At 39.3% G+C, this 20,230-nt stretch overlaps 3 protein-coding genes across 5 annotated transcripts in view; all 3 read right to left on the reverse strand.

Annotated features, from left to right (window-relative positions):
• LOC131971019 (ERC protein 2-like) overlaps nt 1-3,581 on the reverse strand; it is a 164,353-nt gene extending 160,772 nt beyond the window's left edge. The window contains exons 1-2 of the mRNA XM_059332285.1: nt 3,445-3,581; nt 208-1,347 (exon numbers count right to left, since the gene is read on the reverse strand). Of these exons, the coding sequence (XP_059188268.1) occupies nt 208-1,071 (864 nt within the window). The 5' untranslated portion in view covers nt 1,072-1,347; nt 3,445-3,581. The remainder of the gene's footprint in view (nt 1-207; nt 1,348-3,444) is intronic.
• A 1,742-nt stretch (nt 3,582-5,323) lies between these two features.
• Nucleotides 5,324-9,311, reverse strand: tlr9 (toll-like receptor 9). The gene is made up of 3 exons (XM_059332288.1): nt 9,101-9,311; nt 5,901-8,870; nt 5,324-5,786 (listed from the first exon to the last, which is right to left on the reverse strand). The coding sequence occupies exons 1-3, from the start codon at nt 9,101-9,103 to the stop codon at nt 5,580-5,582; spliced, it is 3,180 nt and encodes a 1,059-aa protein (XP_059188271.1). The 5' UTR covers nt 9,104-9,311; the 3' UTR covers nt 5,324-5,579.
• Nucleotides 9,312-9,614: 303 nt separating this feature from the next.
• Nucleotides 9,615-20,178, reverse strand: apeh (acylaminoacyl-peptide hydrolase). Of its 3 annotated transcripts, none has more exons than XM_059332291.1 (23): nt 20,072-20,178; nt 19,485-19,614; nt 19,272-19,398; nt 19,079-19,166; nt 18,800-18,875; nt 18,602-18,693; nt 17,059-17,136; nt 16,804-16,941; nt 16,597-16,688; nt 16,441-16,481; nt 15,479-15,600; nt 15,187-15,247; nt 15,054-15,097; nt 14,792-14,819; nt 14,596-14,684; nt 14,350-14,488; nt 13,401-13,484; nt 12,890-12,970; nt 12,119-12,207; nt 11,380-11,570; nt 10,989-11,091; nt 10,352-10,458; nt 9,615-10,245 (listed from the first exon to the last, which is right to left on the reverse strand). In XM_059332291.1, exons 1-23 carry the CDS (start codon nt 20,081-20,083, stop codon nt 10,140-10,142), a joined length of 2,118 nt encoding a protein of 705 aa, XP_059188274.1. In that variant the 5' UTR covers nt 20,084-20,178; the 3' UTR covers nt 9,615-10,139. The 3 variants fall into 3 exon arrangements, with proteins under 3 accessions (XP_059188274.1, XP_059188272.1, XP_059188273.1); XM_059332289.1 differs by having other exon boundaries at nt 14,792-14,843; nt 15,000-15,097; XM_059332290.1 differs by having other exon boundaries at nt 14,792-14,843; nt 15,000-15,097; nt 20,001-20,095.
• Nucleotides 20,179-20,230: the final 52 nt, after the last annotated feature.

Raw genomic sequence — 20,230 nt, forward strand, 5'->3', positions numbered from 1 at the left:
TGATGTGCAGAAGAGATGGGCGGGTCACAACACAAAAAGCCAGATTTTGTTGTGTGAGTTTTGTTTCAAAATGAGATTTCCACCATTTCAAAAATATTTCTTTCTCTAATAAAGACTTGATGATGTTAAAGTGACCTAGAATTGAATACTGAAATTGGTGGAATTACAGCATTTTTGAAGCAGACTTCAATTAGTCATTTTTCTCACCTGCAAATCATCTTGGTTAGTCCTGTACTGGTCCTTCAGAGCTAAGGTCCTCCCTCCCTCCTCCCGTCTAACCCCTTTGTCTCTTTTCACATCTGGGCTCCAGAAGTTGACATTGTTCATGCTGGGGCCCGTCCTCCCATCCCTTCCCAAATCCAGTTCTCTCCTCAGGGTGTCATTCTCCCTCTGCAGCTCCCTCAGCTGAGACTGGACATCAAACGAGGGAACCTCTCCCCGTCCAGCAGAATCCAGCGTCTGTGGATGTCTCGCAACCTGGCGCCGCAGACTGGAAGTCCCTGCAGGATGCAAGGTTTGGTCGCCATAGGGGTCTGACTGGTGATGAAGCCCGGACGAGGTGATGTTTGGGGTGCTCCCCATTGCTGTTGTTCGGTTGATGTAGGAGGAGCGGCTCGTGCTCCTGCCCAGCGTCATGGTGCCTTTGGGGTACCCACCAGAGGGTTCTAAGGAATCTTGCTCACAGGGGTACATGGTCCCTGAAGTGGCATAGGCAGCACTCAATGACTGGATGTTCTCCATAGACAGGGTTTTACCCCCCGGAGCTGTCCCTGAACCCCGTGTTGCTCCTTTGTCTGCTGCTGTGCCAGGTTTGGTCTTTGAACCAGGCCTCGCCGCCGACCCTTGACCTCCAGCCACTTTAGGTGCTGGTGCAGGCACACCCCCTGACACAGAGCCTGGTTCTAGCCCAGAGCGGGATCCTGGTGCTGAGCTTACAGCCTGTTTGCCTTTACCCTGTTTGGGGGATCTGGAAAAGCGTGAATGGGATGCGCTGCCATCACTGTGCCCAGTACTCTTCGGGCCAGCAGACAGCTTGCTCTGCGCAGGCTTGGCTCTAATGTTTAAAGGCATATTTTTATATGGCAAAAGTGGACTTCTGAGAAGAAACTGTTAAGGTTGGGAATATTTTCATGTCCCTTTATGAAACCAGAATAAATATGTTTTAGAATAAAGGCCACCTCTCGGCCTCTCAGTTTTCACCTGTCCATCCTTGATTGTTTAGGGCTTGAGGCTGAGTCTTATTTAGTCCTATTAGAAGAAAATGGCAGTGATTGTTGGCAAGAGGGCTCCCAGACACACAGGCCAGAGGTCTTGTGGTTTCAGCTACAGTGCAGGACATTTTGGATTCTAAACAGGTAACAAAAAAAATAGTGACAGTTAAGGTAGAAAAAAAAACAAGCACAAGCAGCATCATGGCATTATGTATAGGGATGATTACGTGTTACAATATTATTACTAAAATGTTTCATACTCATATCAAAACTATTTTCTGTTACTGTACTTTCAGCAATATAAACATGTTTTTCCTTAAACCTGATTTTAACTTTAACAAAAGTATTTTAAAAATGTCAAATGCCATATGCTGTCTAAACACACCCACCTGTATAGGAATTAATAAATAAATATTATTTGTATATCAATTATTATACCACTTATCACAAACTCTCACACAAGCCGTGCAGTATACAGTAACGAGAGTTATGGGAGAGTTTGTAATATGACTTAGTTTCGGTCTTGTTTAAAGCAGCCCCCATTTACTTTAATTCAGCAAGAGAAATGTTTTCTTTATGAATTCAATGTAACACAGGGTGAGTAATTGATATGCAAATGATCATTTTGGGGGTGAAGGATTCATTTAAATCAGAAGCTATCTGATCAATACAAGAATGAGTAAGGTAGTCAGAGACAAGTCTACAAATCTGATCAACAATGCTAATGTTCACTACACAACCCTACATGGTTCAAGGATATTTAGTGTATCACAATTACACTTAATGTCTGTAGTGTTTCCATTCCTGCTCCTGGGAATCCACAGTCCAGCTTTAATCCATCTTTCCCTGCTCAGGTGTGGCCAATCAAGAGCTGAAAGGCACCACTTTTAAACGACTGAAAAACCCTGCCTCAGCTAATCAGGTGTGGGCAGAGCTCGCTGCTACAGGGAATTACCACTGCGGGTCCACAGGACAGGAGCAGGATTGAATACCACTGATCTAGTGAAAAACTAGCAAATCTTACTGTTGTAATCCTTTCTGATGAGAGTGATGTGGGGCAGTAAAACAATGTCTGTTTAATCACCGGACTACAGTGGTGCAGCATACTACTAGTTTGTTACTCGTCATGTACAGAATGCCTTGCACAGCCACAGTCACCACAGTGGATTGGAAAAGAAAAAAAAACAGGGAGACAGACCAGCTTGACCATTTCAGCACCATGGACAGCACTCAGTCTACCGTTTTATAGCACATGGATTCTAATGAAGGAAAAGGACAAAATAGGGTAGGTAATTGGCCATGGCCATGGCAGAATGCAGAGGGAATTGAACGACCAGTCCTCATTATCTGCCATCCCTCTTGGGCACTTGCAAAACTCATTGTCACACTTTATCAGGACTGAAGACATACAAGTACCTTAGGAATTGACTAAAAATGGACAAACGGAGATATTTGGAGTCTAAGCTAAATCATACTTTGAAAATACAGCATTTTCAGATGGGCCCATAACAGGATACAAAAAACATATACAGTGTTATTCTATGTGTTTATATCATACATAATATAATATTGGCTAATTTGCTGTCTAATAGGCAAAAAGGCATAATTACAGGAGGAGAAAAAATATATATATATATATACACCTAGGAAATCAAAGTAAGAGTAACCCAGCCCATGGTGGACCAGATATTGGGGACTGTCTGCAAAGCAGAGGCAAATCCAAATCATAATCCCTCCTCTAATCCAAGAGGATTGGGTGCTTTGAGTCACTGCACAGGATGCAACTGAGAGATTGGTTAAGTCTGGTTGTCAGTCATAACATCCCTTATCCATCATTGTTTGAGACAATGAATTCAGCTTTATGTGCCAACAATGGAAACACCAAATCTGCATATAATTCCTACACTAATTGTGCACTTGTATTAAAATCCAAAAACAACAAAGATGGAAATTAAAATAAAATGTCAAATATAACACCTTTTAAAATAAAGGTATTAAAATGTATTGTACTATGTACTACTGAAGCTTTGCCTACAGATATCAGATAACATTTGCATTAAGATGGAGGTCAGTGTAACTGGTCAGTTTCGAATGATACGCGCCAAGTTTACGCAGCTGTATACCTACTCGTTTCCAAACCATATTGACAAACTGAACAGCTGAATATAGCTATAAAAAACAAAAAGACAAAAGTAAGAAACGTCTCACTTCGGCCCCAAACCTCTGCACTTACTTCTGAGTTGGCAGCCAGCTGTTGCCGCGATGAGAAAACTCGAGTCACCACCCAAACTGCAATAGCGTAACTCGGTGATTTGCATGGTAACATTTGTCCGCCTCATGCAGCTCAACAAGCGGCCAATAACGGGCAAACTGTAAACTAGACCGGACTATTTTTCACGGGTGGCACGAGTGGAACGGTCGTTGTGCGTGTGACTAACGCAGCCTGGACGCAGGACGCCAGAATAACTCTACTACGACCACGGCATGAAGGATTAGTTTCTTGCTCATATGCACACGGCTACATGACTTCGAGCTAGTACCTTACATAATAATTAATCTGCCACACAAATTGAAAGCACAGTTTTCATTTGTTTAAATAATGTTGTCAAATGATGCCACAGAGTCCAGGTGTGCACGCAACGTGTGCTCCAGCTTACCGGACAGGCACCTCTCCATCACCGTGAAGTCCCAACCGTACCCTGTCCGACCTCGGCGCAGGCTCCATGATCTCATCGGCTCAGCTCTCTCATGACCTGTCCTGCCATCGGGTCCGCGTGGGCGCGCTCTCCCAAGCTGGCGCGTGCGCGACCTACGCGGCGTGGTGGGGCAGCACGAACAGCGATGATGATGATGAGAGTTTCTTTTTTATTTATTTTTTTATTTTCAAGCACCTACATGAGCGTCAGTTTGGCATGGCACTTGCAAAGTCTACTGGAAGCCACATTTGACAAAAAAAGAATGAAAAGAATGCTAAGTGAATTTAGCAAAAAAAAAAAAATGGATATGTATTCCAAGAAATAACCTGAAAGTCATTAGTAATTTATTACCACAAAAGCAACTTTGTTTAATATATTATACACTGAAAAAAATAGATTTTGGCCCTGTAATTATTATTTCAATCATCTATATAAATTCTACAACGAAATACGAATCCAGTGCTTTTACTTTAAAATAGCAGTTTTCCATGTAGTGCATTACTTGGTGATTGTTTGTTATTATGTGTCCTCAGTTTTGTATGTAAATTGAGTCATTCATTCCAAGTAATATTCACTAAACCAGTTCGTTGGCTTAATTAGTTGATATTTCCAAGTAAAATGTACTTGAGGGACATCAGTGAATCTGCAATTTACTTGTGTATTTTCTTTTTTTTTTTTAAACCCCAGTGGTTCTATTAAATAGATATTACTTAGAAACAGCCTGGGTAAAGATTACAAACACTTTCTGTGTGGAAAAACTTGCCTAGCTTTTTTTAAGTAAATGTCACTCCAATTTTTTTCAGTGCACATACTTAACTAAAAATCACACCCCATGATTGGATAAAGAAAGTTAGTTTTGAACATATTAAAAAATGTGGACCTTGGTTCAGCGACTGCTCTTTAGAGATTACTAGAAGGGACTGCAGCTGTTCAGTCGACTCAAAATAACTCACCAGAAAATGAATTAGAATAACTATTTTTGGTCAGAGGTTTCACTCTCAGAAAAGAGATGGTGTTTGTCAAACAGAATTCCTGGCACCACAAGACAAAAAATAAAATGGGGATCCCAACCCTCACCTTAAAATAAGTGTACAGTACAAGCACTGCAAACATATTCTGCTGCTGTATGAATCAGTTTGTTACATTCAGTATTTTGCATGTACATATAGTTGAATCTCTTCTGACATGCTATTAGTAACTTGACGTAGCTATACAGTACACCTGTCCTGTTTTAAAATCCTAACAGTTGACTTGTCTCACTTTAAACAGGTGCAACAGATACAGTTAGAGAAATGAACATCAGTTTCATTTCCTCCCAACATATAAAGAGAAGTGAAATCTTGAGATCGAGTGTGAGGTGTTTTATTTACCAGCACACTGCATTGCTCCTTTGTAATTAATATGACATCGAGCTGCTCAAGCGTAATCAAGTCAAGTTTATTTGTAAGGCCAGTTTCTCAAGTGTACAGTGTACAGGGTCTCATTAACTTTGCAGCCCACAATAGCAACATTTCATGTCCTGGTCAAAGCTCTCTGAAGTCATAAAATTATCCATTTTCATCAGTATTAAAGTCAAATTTGTCAGATAAAAGATTAGTCCTCAATATTTACAGTGCAGTTGTTGCATTCTAATCTAAAATATACATATAGGTATTTGAAAAGTCATTTGAAGTCATATAAAACTTTCACTCATGTTGTTGTCATAAAATTTAAGGTTATCTGATGATAATGCCATTCTCATTCGATTCCAGAAAAGGGGTTGAGCCCTTGGGTTCTTTGGCCAAGACAACACAGATTTTTTGCACAACCGTTTCCTCAGCTGAAGGTACTTGAGTTTGGGGAACATCTCATCCAACAGCACCAGTATAGCTGCATCCACCTTAATTGGATAAAGTCAGAGATAATTTTGTGTTGTGAAAACAAGGCAAGGTAAGAAGATTCACACCCACAAAATGCACCAGAAAATAATTTTTAAAAAGTTAATTTTACTAACCTTCTCATCCAATAGCCGCTGCTGAACCATGAAGAAAGCCTGCCGGATCACACCATTCACCGTCTCACCACCAGTGGCACCACTGGATAGCACAAACACTGTCTTCACACTGTTGTTCACAGCATTATGGAGGTTTTCAATACATGAAAGTCCAGGCATCCAGTCCCTCTCCTCCAAACAGAGACAAAACCTCCTGTGACCACAGTTCTCCAGATTGACAGTTAACTCGTTGTAGACCCAGTCTGTCACAGCCTGGTTCCCGGTGTCAAACACCACAAAAGCATCATAGTGGTAATGTGAATCACTACCAGGGAGCTGGGAGTAGCCCTTATGTCCTGCCCAAAGCACCTGTAAGGAATACCAGAGGTCCCAGCCATAGAGATGCTTCAGTAGGGGCAACACAGTGGATGTCACAGCCAAGAAGAAACAGACGAGGAAGGCTAAGCCACCATATAAGTCCTGACAGGAACGCTGGTCCATAGACAGTACACTCACACCCTGCTGGGACTCTGGGTAATCACAGTGTATATGTGTGGTGAGATAAGGAATCTGCAACGGAGTTGTGCGCAAGAAGTCTGCAAACCAAGATGTATCACAGTCACATCTAAAGGGGTTGGCATGCAGAGTGAGTTTGTGAAGGGCACTGCCATTTTTAAAGGGGGCAGGGAGAAACTGATGGTTCAGTTCTTTTATCTGATTGTGGCTGAGATACAGGTAGCGCAAGGATGTCGCCATTCTGAAGAAATCTTCAGGAATAATACTAAGGCGATTGTGGCTGAGGTCCAAGAGAGAAAAATGTACTCCAAATTCTATGACTGAATTAGGCAAATTAAAGAGGAAGTTTTGACTGAGGTCCAGGTGACATAAGTTGCTGAGTGTTGAGATGTTTCGCCAAGGGAAATAGTTCAGCAAATTGTTGCTGATGCTGAGGGTCTCCATGCTTTCTGGGAGGTTACAAAGCACTTCTGGTAAGATTGACTTCAAATTATTGTCAGAAATATCAAGGTAGATTAATTTTGTCAGGTTTTGGAAGAAATGAGTGTACCTGTTGTTATCAGCCTCCCACATAATGTGCAGATGATTTCCGTAGAAGTAGAGGTACTTCAAAGAGCTGCTGATCAGCCTTTGATCTATTCGCATCCCAATGCCATTGTTTGCCAGACTCAGAACTTCCAAGTTTGTCAGATTTTGAAGGAACTCAAAACGATGACCCATGCCCTTCATTTTGAAGTGAAACTCATTGTTACTAACATCTAATACCTTCAGGGTGTTTTTAAGCTCACTAAATGTTTCATTATAATAAAAATCAAGTCTATTGTATGACATATCAAGAAAAACTATTTTTTTTAAGCTTACAAACTGCCCTTTCTTTAATGCCTGGCTCATGTAATTGAAGGAAAGGTTTAAACAGACAGCATTCTCCATGCCTACAAAGACTCTTTTGTTAATAGATAGAATGTCATTTTGAGACAGGTCAAACATCAGTTTACCGCGGCAGAAATAATTTTTAAAGTCCACAAGTGATTTGAATTGTGACTTATCGTCCTCCATCATTTTCAGCCTGTTTGACCGGCTGGATTCCCAGGTGTCACTTTCATATGTGGTTTTTTGATTGATAAGCATCAGGGGTGGGTCAGGAAAATTACGTGTATTCGAGTTCTGGTTCTGACAGCTTTCATGTGCCACATTTTCAGATGAACTAGAGCAGCATGGAAGGAAATTAAGCATGTTTTGGGAAAGGTCAATATCAGTAAGAAACGGTAATCGTTTCAGAGAGGTCAGGTTACATGTATTTATGAAGTTCATTCTCAGATCTAGTGTCGTTAGATTTTTTATTTTGGACACGACATTAAGGCTGTCACTTGAAATCGTGCGGAAAAAGTTACCACTTAGAAGAAGATAACGTAGACTAGACATATTGCTGAAATGGGGGGAGAGCGTCAGGTTTGGAAATGTCTTCAGCGGTTCATAGTTATAGATAAGGCTAATCCAAATGAGGCCCTTTAGCTCTGCAAAAAAGGTGCCATTACGTATAGCATATGCCAGGAGGTTGTCAGAGAGGTCCAAACCCTTTAAATTCTTCAAAGGTCGGAAAAAACCCTCTGGAAAGGTTTTCAGAGAGTTTCCTCTCAAGCTTAGGAAGCTGATGGAGCTGTTCTCAGCATATAATGAGTTTGGGTGTAGTTGTAGAGGGAGATTTTGTGGACAAGGGAAGCAGGGTCTGGCTGCATGGTCACAACGCTGGCAGTTCCACTCCAAATTCAAATACTTGAGATGAGTGAGGTTGGCAAATGCGCCTTCTAAGACCTCTGTGATTGTGTTCTCTCTTAAATCCAGACTCTCCAGTGAGGGTGGTAGCCTTTTAGGGATAACTGTGAGATTATTATACCCCAAGGTAAGGTTTTTGAGTTCAGATAGCTCTCTGAAAACACTCTCGTCGATGTAAAAGGACTGGTAGCAAGGGTTTGCATAAAAGCAGTTCTTGTTGAGGTGAAGCTCCTTGAGATGCGGAGTGTTTAAATGCTCTGTAATGTTGAAGATGCAATTATTCTGAAGGTCGAGAACCACCAGGCTTTTAGGTAACCGGGGAATAGAGGTGAGGCTGTTTCCTGCCAGATACAAAAATTTAAGCTTTTGTAAGTTCTTGAAAGCATCTTTGTGGATCTCCATTTTGCATAAGCGGTCCTCCAAATCTCTCAGATGACCCGGTTGACAGTTCCACATAATCTTCAGAGTGTGGAGGTTTGGGACACCTGAGAAAGCATACTGGCCCACTTGCTGTATCTTAGTCCGACTTAAATTAATTGCCACTACAGTGTGAGACTTGATGAAGGGGACCTGTTTGATTGGTCTCTGGTAGCAGTTTACTATTGTGGTATTCACATCAGTGTCACATGGGAAGAAGATGGTATTTATGGTCCTCACAAATGGAAGAAGCTGACTAAGGATGAGGATACTTTTCAATATAGCCTGAAAACAAGAAATGCCATATCAGTTGTTTGTGAGACAATTAAACAATTAATCCAAAGATCAAGCTTATTCACAAAAAATTCCATTAATCTCACTCTATACACCCTACAATTAAAGCAGCGACTGATTTGCTGGCCTTTTTTATACCGTTAACAAGAGTAGGTACAGAATTTTCTTACAGTGAAACATAGTACATTGTTAATGGCAGAATAAAATCATTTCTTACTCACCATGCTGGGTATAGTTTGTATCCTAACATTCACATTGGCAGCCAGATGAAGCAATCTTTACTCCAGGTGGGGAGAGGAAAGATTAAAATCTAAAAGTCGCTGCAGAGAGAAAACACTGGATCCACATATGCAGAACTGAAAGTTTGTGGTTATACAACGGTGTGATGCAAATCCATCTTGGGCATCAGCTACAGATACCCCCTCAAGTAAAAAAAAAAAAAAAAAAAAAAAAAAAAAAAAGACTTTACAAAGAGTGTTGTACTGATCCAGCCACTTTAGAGTATACAGAGAGTCAAAATGATTCAATACTCTTCTGAGGAACTGACCAAAAGAAAGAACAAAGATATATATATTTTTTTTTTTTTTTGCCATCGGGGAAAAAAATTGGACAACTTCCTCAATTGACCCCATTTCTAAAGAAAAAGCTATAAGGAAGTAATATACCACTTCCTCACCTAGAAAATTCTTTTCAATGTGAAATGTCATACATTCAAATATTCATCCCACAGAGGTAGTACTTCCAATGACTTTATTAAGTGCACTATATCATAAAATACATGAAATCAAAAAAGTATCATGTCTTTTTGTTTTTTAAACCATAAGTGCCAGCAGAGAAAAAAAAAGAAAGTATTTTAATTTGTTAATATAACCTCAAACACAACTATCACACTGAAAAGCCCTTTTATTTTCTGTTTTGTACTGCAAAAGTATAAAGAAAAAACTATCAATAAAATGTGTTTCTGATTAATCAAAACTGCTTTTTATTTAAGTGCTGTGTTAAAATATTATTGCCACATCTACTTAATGGAAGTAATTGTGGCAATCACCATAGCCACAGATAGATTACAAGTAAAGAACAGTTATACAAAGTGTGTTCTGGTTGGAGAGCACTTTTAATGCTTTGGCTTTGGATTGGACCTCACACCGTCCTGGAAGCAGGAGCAGAACATCCCTTTACACACAGTAGTGCCCTGCTCTCTTTTCCTGGCAGCAACGAGAGCGTTGGCGCACCACCGCGCATTTATCGGATATTTAACCCTCACTGACACAAGTGTTGAATAATCCACAGAGCTATGTTCATAAAGCCATCAGACTCAGCGTCAACCTTGGCGAGAGAGTGGTTGTTCCCAGTGTACCACAGCAACCTAAACAACACACATCAGAGTATTAGTGAATAGAGAATAAAAGCCCTGCTGTGCAGTGCATATCTGAATTAACAAACAAAACCTGTTACTGAGGCAAGCTGCTTACCGGACTGGGACCTGCCTTGCTTTCAGAGCTCTGTAATATTCAATTCCTTGCTTGTTGGGCACACGCTTGTCATCTTCCCCCAAGGTAAGCAATACTGGTGTCTGTACCTGGATGAGAGACGTCTTATGTTAAGGCATTGTCTAATAACACCAATTAACCCTCCTGTTATGTTGCGGGTCAAATTGACCCATTTCAAAGTTTAAAAATCTAAATAAAATAGTTTAAAGTACATTTTCATAAAAATATATATTTTTTTAATGTAAAATAAAACATATTTTTAAAAATCAACGTCATGTAAAACCATTGTATTTTATATGTAGGTCTTTCCAATGTACATAAAAAAAGTTTCACATGGATTTTTTTTATGAAAAACAAGTGAATTATCCTCAAAGAACCATGATCTGTGATAGGTAAAGAACACCATTGCACTAAATATTGTTTAAAATGCTTAGTAATGGAGTTGTTAATGAAATATAAACAATGTTTATTGGGATTTTTAGTTTCTGACACTTTTGGATAATTACACATGCCGCAGGTCAAATTGACCCACGAAATATTTTTGCCGTTCCTGAGAAAGGAACATAACAGGAGCGTTGAGTCACATGCAGTCAGGAGACATACACAGAAATACTCAGACCTGTGTGACATGTTTAATAGGGGACTTGTTCAGCATCTGTTCCCAAACAGCAGGGTCAGGTAGACAGTCTGGACTGTAGTCGTAGCCAGCCTCAACCATGCACCTGCAAAAATAAAGTCAAAAATCGTCAGGAAGATGCAGAGAAAAAAAATCACTGAATTGCTTTGAGGTCTTTTGTTCCTGCAGTGTTTGCGTGCATTATTGAACACTTCCTTCCCTGACACTGAGGCAGACACATGCCCTTTATCCCACTCACAGCTGTCAGAGTGGAATGTCAGGGGTACAAATGATATGAAACAAGAAATATGAGAGCTTGTGCGCAACTGACACAGTTACAAAATGAGTAAACAAGTGTGGGCAAGAGTGTGGGAATGTGCGTGCCAAGATGTACCAGTCTGGGATGTCTGTGCTGCCAATCATCGAGGCGAAATTGATGACGGGGTTTCGAGCCACACAGGCCTTGTAGAACCCTGGGTACTGGCCAATCAGATGACAGGCCAGGAAACCACCGTGGGAGCCCCCGGAAACTGCCACCTTCTGTGTGTCAAACTCGTCACCTTTCAGAACACTTTCAACAGCAAACTGGTGCAGAAGGAAGAAAAACATGGGGTAAGAGAACATTTGTAGTAGATAAAAAAGGAAGAAAAATGATAATCAGAGGTTGGCGAAGGGAAAATAATAAAATTCAGGAAAACTATTGCTGTTAGGAGCAATGACTTAAACAGAAACTATGGGAAATAACCTTACTACTAACTATAGCTACTAATCAAATTTAACAGATGACACTGGAAAATACCTTTAGATGATCATTTTCATAATATAAAAAACTTGATAATCATCATTTTAAACATATAGTAATGGAAGAAAAAAAATTACACCATTGTTTTCTTCAATGTACTGTTCATTTTGATGCCTGGTACAACTAAAGGTACATGTGTTTGGACAAATATAATGATAACAACACAAATAGCTCATAAGAGTTTAATTATTATTATTATTATTTTTTTGTTATCATTATATTTGTCCAAACAAATGTACCTTTAGTTGTACCAGGCATCAAAATGAATAATAACATGATATTTTTTTCCATGACTGTATTTGTTACTCATCATTATTTGTTTTATTCTTACTTGAACATCCTTGACGTCCTGGTCGCCAGCGTTGCCAGGTAATGACAGGATATTGTCCTGACCATACCCAAGAGAGCCCCGGTAGTTCACTAAGAGAAAAAACATTACCATCTTGTAGAACCCAGATCCAAAAAAAGTCTAAAACATAAAAATATGGATGTGGTCATTTGCTAACCCTTTCTTACATTTATTCAATTGAAACAAAGTTCAAATACTTCAATAAACTGATACCCTTGTGTTTTTGTAAATGTACAGTCTGAATTTGATGCATGCCTGTTTTTATATACTTCTTTTTTTTTTTACACAGGTTCCCAGATTGAAGCCACAGTTGAATTTCTTAATTGGATTTACACTTACTACAGGCAGCACAGAACAGCAAGTGTAGCTTCACAATTTTTTAACAACTACATGTAAAAATTTCACAGATGCAGAAACACTCCCAAGTCATCAGCTGTCCCTTTGCTAGAATAGTTCTGCACTAAAAGTCAGTTCTCTCTGGCAAATGTAAAAGTAAGTAATGGCTTGTTATGCCTGTCAAGTACGTGAGAGCTCTATAAATGTTAACAAGGCAGGAAAGATAGGAAAACATATGTAAAGTGTCTTGAAGTGGCTAAGGAAATGTATAACAAATACTTTTACTGGCAAATTAACCAGGTTATGTATATCTTCAGTCTTCCCAGATAGCATGTGAGTCTATAAATGCAGTCAGTTTCCGATCAACCTCTGAGCAGGTGTCACACATGAAAGCACTTCACCTTCATATGGACATACCCAGTAATATAGCAAAGCCCATCTTGCACAGCACAGATGAAGACAGAAGCCATTCAGCTACAATCACTGAGTGAGGACCCCCTAAGTGAAAGAAACATGGAAAATTAAGATTGACATTTTTTAATAAAAGCTACCTTTGTCTATGTGTTCAGTCCTGTGAGGCTATAAATAATATTGCATGTAATTCAAATTATGTTAAACGTCTCAGATCTCAGCCGTGTTATTAGAGCCCAACCTTGATTTCGAGAGTAACAGTTTGCCACTAAGGGCAGTATCGTCATAGCAACCACTGTTGGCAATCATATCTGTAGCAAAAGGCTCTTGACTGAACAAAAACAAATTCCAACACAGATTCAGTCCTAAAAATAAATTCAGCATGGATGAAATCCACATACTGCTTATTTCTGAATGTTAGCAAATAGTGTATCAATACAGGACATTTTTAATATTCATTTTGCTAACACTACCTTACATGTTATAACAATACATAAACAATAAGTGAGTAACCAACCATGAGGAGTGACAATAAGAGGCAGTTTCACTCCGTCTTCAACCTCTTTTGGTTTGATCAGCAGAGCTTCAAAATCAAGGCCGGCTGGAAAACATAAAAAAATAGTTAGTCTTAATAAAATTACATACGCTGTTCCTAATGTCTCCCAGAGCCAGCAAAATCTTTTCAAACTTACATACACTCTGGAAAGCAATAATTATTTCAGACGTAAAGCAAACCAGTTATTTCAGGAGCTTCCTCCTGCAAACTCTGTTAGTCTATCTCCCGTAAAAAGAACTGCCATTTATCATACCGTAGTAATAATAATAATAATAATAATAATAATAATAATAACAACAACTACCTCATGTATTGTAATTTTTTACGAATCTGTTCGATTTGTTTTGGCCAGAAGCTTTTGAATCTAGCCTTTGCTTTTTCTTTAAAGGGCAGGTTGCTGTTAACTATACACTAACTATAACCACAAATATCATAAAAACCTCCTTACCAGTTGACAAGGGAAACCTGTCTAGGCTAATTTAATTCAATTTGATAAATATATAATACATTTTATTATTAAGACCTTATAATCTTCACTTTTTTTGCTTTTTATTCTGTCAGAAAGCTGCTGATTCAACTCTCTGGATTGCTGTATACAGTAGTTTCTTACATATTCTGTGCCCTTCACGCTTCATGTATCATGTTCATTAGTTCCATTTTGTAGTTATGTTACAGCGTCCTCAAAAATCGAAATATTTAAAAGCTAGACTGAAGCTTATGCATTTGTTTTAAATAAAATAATTCTAATGATTGGATTTTAGACATTTTAAGACCCTGCAGATACCCTGAAAAGCGAATGGATAAAACTAACTGCATCCCTTCAGATCATCCGACAAACACAGAAAAATGTATTTCAGGTCCTGCTAGAACTCCTGTCTGTACTATAAAACAAAAAAAATGTAATTCTTACGGTATTGACTGTTGTCTTGCTCTGGTGGGGGGGTGAAAGTCAAGATCTGCCAATCAATTTCTGGCAATGTCTGAGAGTCCTCCAAAGTAATCCAGACCACTTCCTCCTGAGAATCCCTGGGCGGAAGGAAACCCACCCTCTGGACATAGGAATTAGGCCACATAGGGTTAAGTTTAATTCATGCAACCTCCCATTACCTCCTATTTATGAAAATGTGAATACTCAAATAAAGACCACTGATCCTACCAGACTTGGAGGGCAGTTCGGAGAGGAGCAGCAGGCCACCATCAAATCTCTCTCAATGTTCAACAGGCACCAGTTACCGACATCAGATGCTACAGAAAAATATTATACACAGGTTGAAATAAACATGTTGAAGAACACTGATACAGTAAGTAAATTACCTATTGAAGACTGTCAAAAAAGGTGATAAATGTCTCACTTGAAGTCAGAGAGGTGATGCTCCCAGTGCTCGTATCCACCATCAACAGATCCTGCAATAAAGAAAACCAGATAAAAAATTTCTAGGGAAGGTTTTCTCAAACACCATACTTTATGTGGAAATTACACATTCATCTGAAAAAAAAAATCAAGCCTTGTTGTCTAATATTGATCATAATAATCAGACACTTCCAAGGAGTTGACTGTACCTTGCGGCTGCGCTGAGGGCAAGCAACAATAACACGCTGACTATCAGCTGACCAGCACTGAGGGGACAACTGAGAGCTGTAGATACCAGTAAAGCCATCTGTAAAGTCAAAACAACACACATAGACACGACTGAGTTTAATATATAATGAAAAAGGTGCAATCATGTGATCACCAAGTATTCCTTACCCTCTCCAGGTCTCTTCACCACATCCACCACCACTGAGGTCTTCTTAGTATACCAGTCATACTAAAAATAAAACATGCAAGCAAAGAGAAAAGCATATAAAAATTAATGAATTAATTAACACAGCAATGTATATCTATCAGCAGTTCTATATGTGGACACAACAGAAAAAAACAGATGGTGTGTTGTGTGAAAAAACAGCTACTACTACTTATTCTTTTCAGCACAATGTACTTTTTAAAGAAGGGAGAGTAAATGCGTCTTATGTGGAATTGAGGCCCCATCCTGTCTTACCATACAGAGTCTGCTGCACTGCATGTGTGGTCCATAGACAGAACATTCCAGGTAGACAATCCGACACTGGTCTGGACTCAGCCTGGGGGAGCACACTGCACAGGTGCCTGATGTCAGCTGCTCTGAGGGACACAACAATCAAACACAAAACAAATTAACATCTGCAGTAGTTAGTTACAGTAAATATTAGGGCCAGGACAACGCGTTAATTAAGATTAATTAATTACACAAAAATGAATGCGTTAAAAAAATTGACGGATTTTAATCACACTTATTTTTGCACCGCGGAACGTTTCTCACTGGATGAGTTTCAGGCGGACCGATTATACTGGAGCACCAACTAGCGTTCATGAGTTCAGACGACAACAAACCACAGTGAACATGAACGAAGAACTTTTGTTACGAAAAGCGAACGGATAGAAGCGTCGATAAGAGGTTATTGAGAGAGTTGGACTGAAATTAATTAGATTTTTTTTAACCAGCTGTTGGTAAATCAACAAAGTCTGTTATGGCCTCTGAAGCAACAGAGATATATTTTCTAATAGTCAGGGTTTCCAATGTTCTGAATGTACTTGAAAGTATTGTGTTTTACTTAAAAAAACAAAGTATTATAGTTTACAGAAGGTCTACCTACCTATAGGCTACCTGAATTTCTGAAATGTACTATATTTCTAAATATGCTATTGCTACACCAAATGGCAAAAATTGCACTGGTCTGTTGGACTTGAACAAAAATAAACAACATTTTTGTTGCTTAAGCTGTATTCAGTCATTATTCAATGGTATACTAAAAATTCATGTGAAAAAATTACTTCTCACTGTTCTCAGGTCAAATATTTATATGCGATTAATTTCAATTAATTAATTTCAAAGCCTCTAATTAATTAGATTTTTTTTTCATCGAGTCCCAGCCCTAGTAAATATATATGAATAAAAATGGCATATGACAGGCTGTCACTTACCACATTTCCCACCAGTAAGATCCACATAGAACAAAGATGACCTGACACAGAGAAGGAAGACATGAATAAGTTGCAGTATTAGCCTATTAGCCTTACTGGGGACACTTCTGATAAGATAGCTTTTTCTTCTCTTTGATCAGCGTGAAGAGTAATCACCTCCTGTTGGGACAGTACTTCAGGCCAAGTCTGAAAGGCTCATGCCACCAGCCTACAAACACCACACCTGTGTCCCCCGGAGCCCAAAATGCCTGCAGAGACAGAGATAAAAGTAAAGAGATGGAGGAGCAGGAATAGAAGGGTATGAGCACACTAGAATAGCACAAAACACTCTGCATTATTGCACTGCAGTACTGCTGTACCAACCTGTCCAGGTGAGATATTTTCAGGCACCCCCTCGAGCACAGAGACGTTGTCACCCTCAATGTCCAAAACACAAAGCACTGGACAGCTCTTGGTAACCAGTGCCTCTCCCCAGTCCTCATGGAAGACAAACTGCTCCCCCTGCAGGGAGAAAGAAGCAAATACAACACAAATTAAGCTAGAGTAGAATGTCACCTTACAATGTTGAATTAAAATAGTGAAAATCTTTAGTGTTTCAATAGTATTATTTGCAATCACTTTCACAGCCTCTTTTTTCTCCAGTCTCATGGTTTCATCCTCATCTCCAATAGAAGACAACCCTGGTGACTCTGAAGTCTACAAACAGATAATGAAAAACAGAATATCAAGTTATTACCTGCTTGTCTGACATATTTACAATCATCTTTAAATCACACACAGGGCAGAAAAGTTGCTTTACTACCCTTACAGCCACTTCCCAATCACTGTTTTTATGGAATTTTGCGTTTGAAAGGTGAAAGAAAATAACTGGGGTGCATTCAAGATGAAAACATTTACAATATGCCTCAGTTGGCATTGTTTTTTTATGACTGAGCAATAAAGTATATTCTAATGGTGTGCAACAACCTTTGAGACATTCTGTTTGTTGAGTAAGTATCTGCTAGGGCCGGGACTCAATTAAAAAAATTAATCTACCGGTAATTAATTAGCATTTTAATCGCATATAAATATTTGACCTGAGAACAGTGAGAAGTAATTTTTTCACATGGATTTTAGTATACCATTGAATAATGACTGAATACATAAGCTTAAGCAACAAAAATATTGTTTATTTTTGTTCAAGTCCAACAGACCAGTGCAATTTTTGCCATTAAGAATAGCAATAGCATATAGAATATAGCATTCTATTTCCTCTCCTGTGCTGTATTTCTCTCTCTTCATACCCTGTCTTCCTGTCCTGTTTACCTCTGTCATATTGTTTGTGGGTGTTTTACACATTCTGGACGGGATGATGGCTCAATTTCGTTGTACTTGTACTTGTTACTCTGTGCAATGACAATAAAGGGTTCATTCATTCATATTTAGAAATATAGTACATTTCAGAAATTCAGGTACCCTATAGGTAGGAAGACACTAGCTATAGGCACACTAGCGTCCACGCTAGCTGCTATATGTTTTGCATTGAGGTGATACTTGAGGCTCGATGTGCTGCGGTGATATGCAAATTCCTTGTTGCATAGCTTGCAAACAAACAATGCTCTTATCAACGCTTACATCCGCTCATTTTTTGTAACAAAATTTCCCAGCCACGGGGCCAACCAAAGCGGTCTCATCAGCTTCTTTGTTCATGTTCACTGTGGTTTGTTGTTGTCTGAACTCATGAACGCCAGTTGGTGCTCCAGTATAATCGGTCCGCCTGAAACTCATCCAGTGAGAAATGTTCCGTGATGCAAAAATAAGTGCGATTAAAATGAGTCAATTTTTTTAACACGTTAATTTTTGTGCAATTAATTAATTAATCTTAATTAACGCGTTAAAGTCCCGGCCCTAGTATCTGCTAAACAATTCTGAACAATTCCTTATCACAGAATAACTTTAACACTTAATAACAGGCAAATAATGCACCTGTAGCTTTTTCTTTTGTGAACCGAGGGTCTAAAGACAGAGGTTGTCATACGCTGTATGATTTATAAACACTTGGACAACAACAACAATTAAAAAAAGCAAAAAAAATGTTCAGCCTAGAAAGAGCAGTGCAGAAGTTCTCTGCCTTATGCAACTTGTGGCCAATTTAACCCAAAATAAAGTTTTGTTGACAGACCTGGAAGAAAGATTCTGCCTTAGGTCTCTTTCTCTCTGCCACATATAAGAGATGAGTCTGAGAGTGGGACCAAACCAAGCAGCCAAACTGATCTGAGGATGCAAAACACAGTGTGATTAACACCTAGACTGGCACATGCAAAGTTAAGTGTGAAAGAAATTGGTTAACAAATAAAATGCTAATTTTATGAGCACTCACCATCTTCATAGACTTTGCCATGCTTATTTAAGGCTGTTAGATTGATGCTCTTCATCTTTATGTTTTTACTCCAGATCTAAAAGGTCAAAAAGAGGTTAGGATGAGTCAAAGATTGCAGGTTCAAAATGCAAAGTCACATGAGGGTTTAAACACAGTCTTCAGGTGGAAAATGTAGCAGATCAGATATGCAAATGAGAAGCATAAAGAATAAAAGTTCAGTTTTGGTAGGCTTGGTGAATGACTCAATATTGAATCTGACCCAGACAGACAGCCACACACCTCCAGAAACTGTTTGTCCTCTCCTTTGATTGTGCACTCTCTGACAACAGCTTTCATTTCACCTGAGGGGGAATCCTTACTTAGCACCCTGACAGGACAAACATATTGATGAGACATTATTCAGTTAGCTCAGGGTAGGTCTATGAGAGCATCTTCAACCCATATCCTGATAAAATGACAAATGTTCACATACTCTCCTTTTATCTCGGTGCAGTTTCCTGAGGCTCCAGAGTAGACAACAGACTTGTCATCGTGGAATACAATGTACTGTCGGCAAAACTTGACATTCTCATTTCTGTCCAGATCACGCTGGCTCCATTCTGCAGAAGGAAGTAAACAAAATGCCATCAGTATGAATGGGCACATAGACATCGGATAATCTTGGTATGGCACTGACTGAGTCTACCTGTGTAGATGTTGCTGTATTTGCCTCCATACTGAGAGGTGACGACAGGTCCCACGTCTGCTCTGCTTAAAGAAGGAAATCGGCTGAGTTCTCTGTAGAGCCTGGCAATTTCCTCAGGGTTGGTCATCACCTGACAACACGCAGCAGATTAACTCACACCACGCCTCAGTGGTATAAACTGTCCAATAGCGAACAATGCCCTATTCATTTCTTGGCGAGTAAGCTAACCAGTCAAACATAAGTTTGTATACTTAGCACAGTTTACCACCAAAAACAGATGTCAGTTTATTAACTTTAGTCCGACTCGTTGTGCAAACTTATAAAAAACTTGCGTGACAAGCTAGCAGGCTACTTTGTTTTTAGCAATGTTTAGCGGATTCAATTTGACCAGGAACTTCCTGTGGCAACAACCGATCCAGTGTCAGTTTGCTAGCTTGACCTGAAAACTAGCTAACGTTGATTGCTCTACTACTACCAATTATAATGACGTAATAAACCTCAGCTACACACTAGCACCTGTTTGATGTGATTTTTTGTAGGACATGTTATGTCAGTTTCGAAGCAAAGACGAGTTAGTCTAATCAAACCTGTGACTTCATGGTTGGGACGGTGTGTGTCGCTAGTCTGCAGATGTCGAACCGTTGAAAGCACAATGGAGTAAGGTGCTCCAGTACAAAGCTAAATAATAACACACGTAAGACCTGTTGCAGTTTCCTGTTGTAACTTAAAAAATAAGATAGAAGCCC

The sequence above is a fragment of the Centropristis striata genome, chromosome 5 (genome assembly GCF_030273125.1).
Source record: "Centropristis striata isolate RG_2023a ecotype Rhode Island chromosome 5, C.striata_1.0, whole genome shotgun sequence".
Taxonomy (NCBI): Eukaryota; Metazoa; Chordata; class Actinopteri; order Perciformes; family Serranidae; genus Centropristis; species Centropristis striata.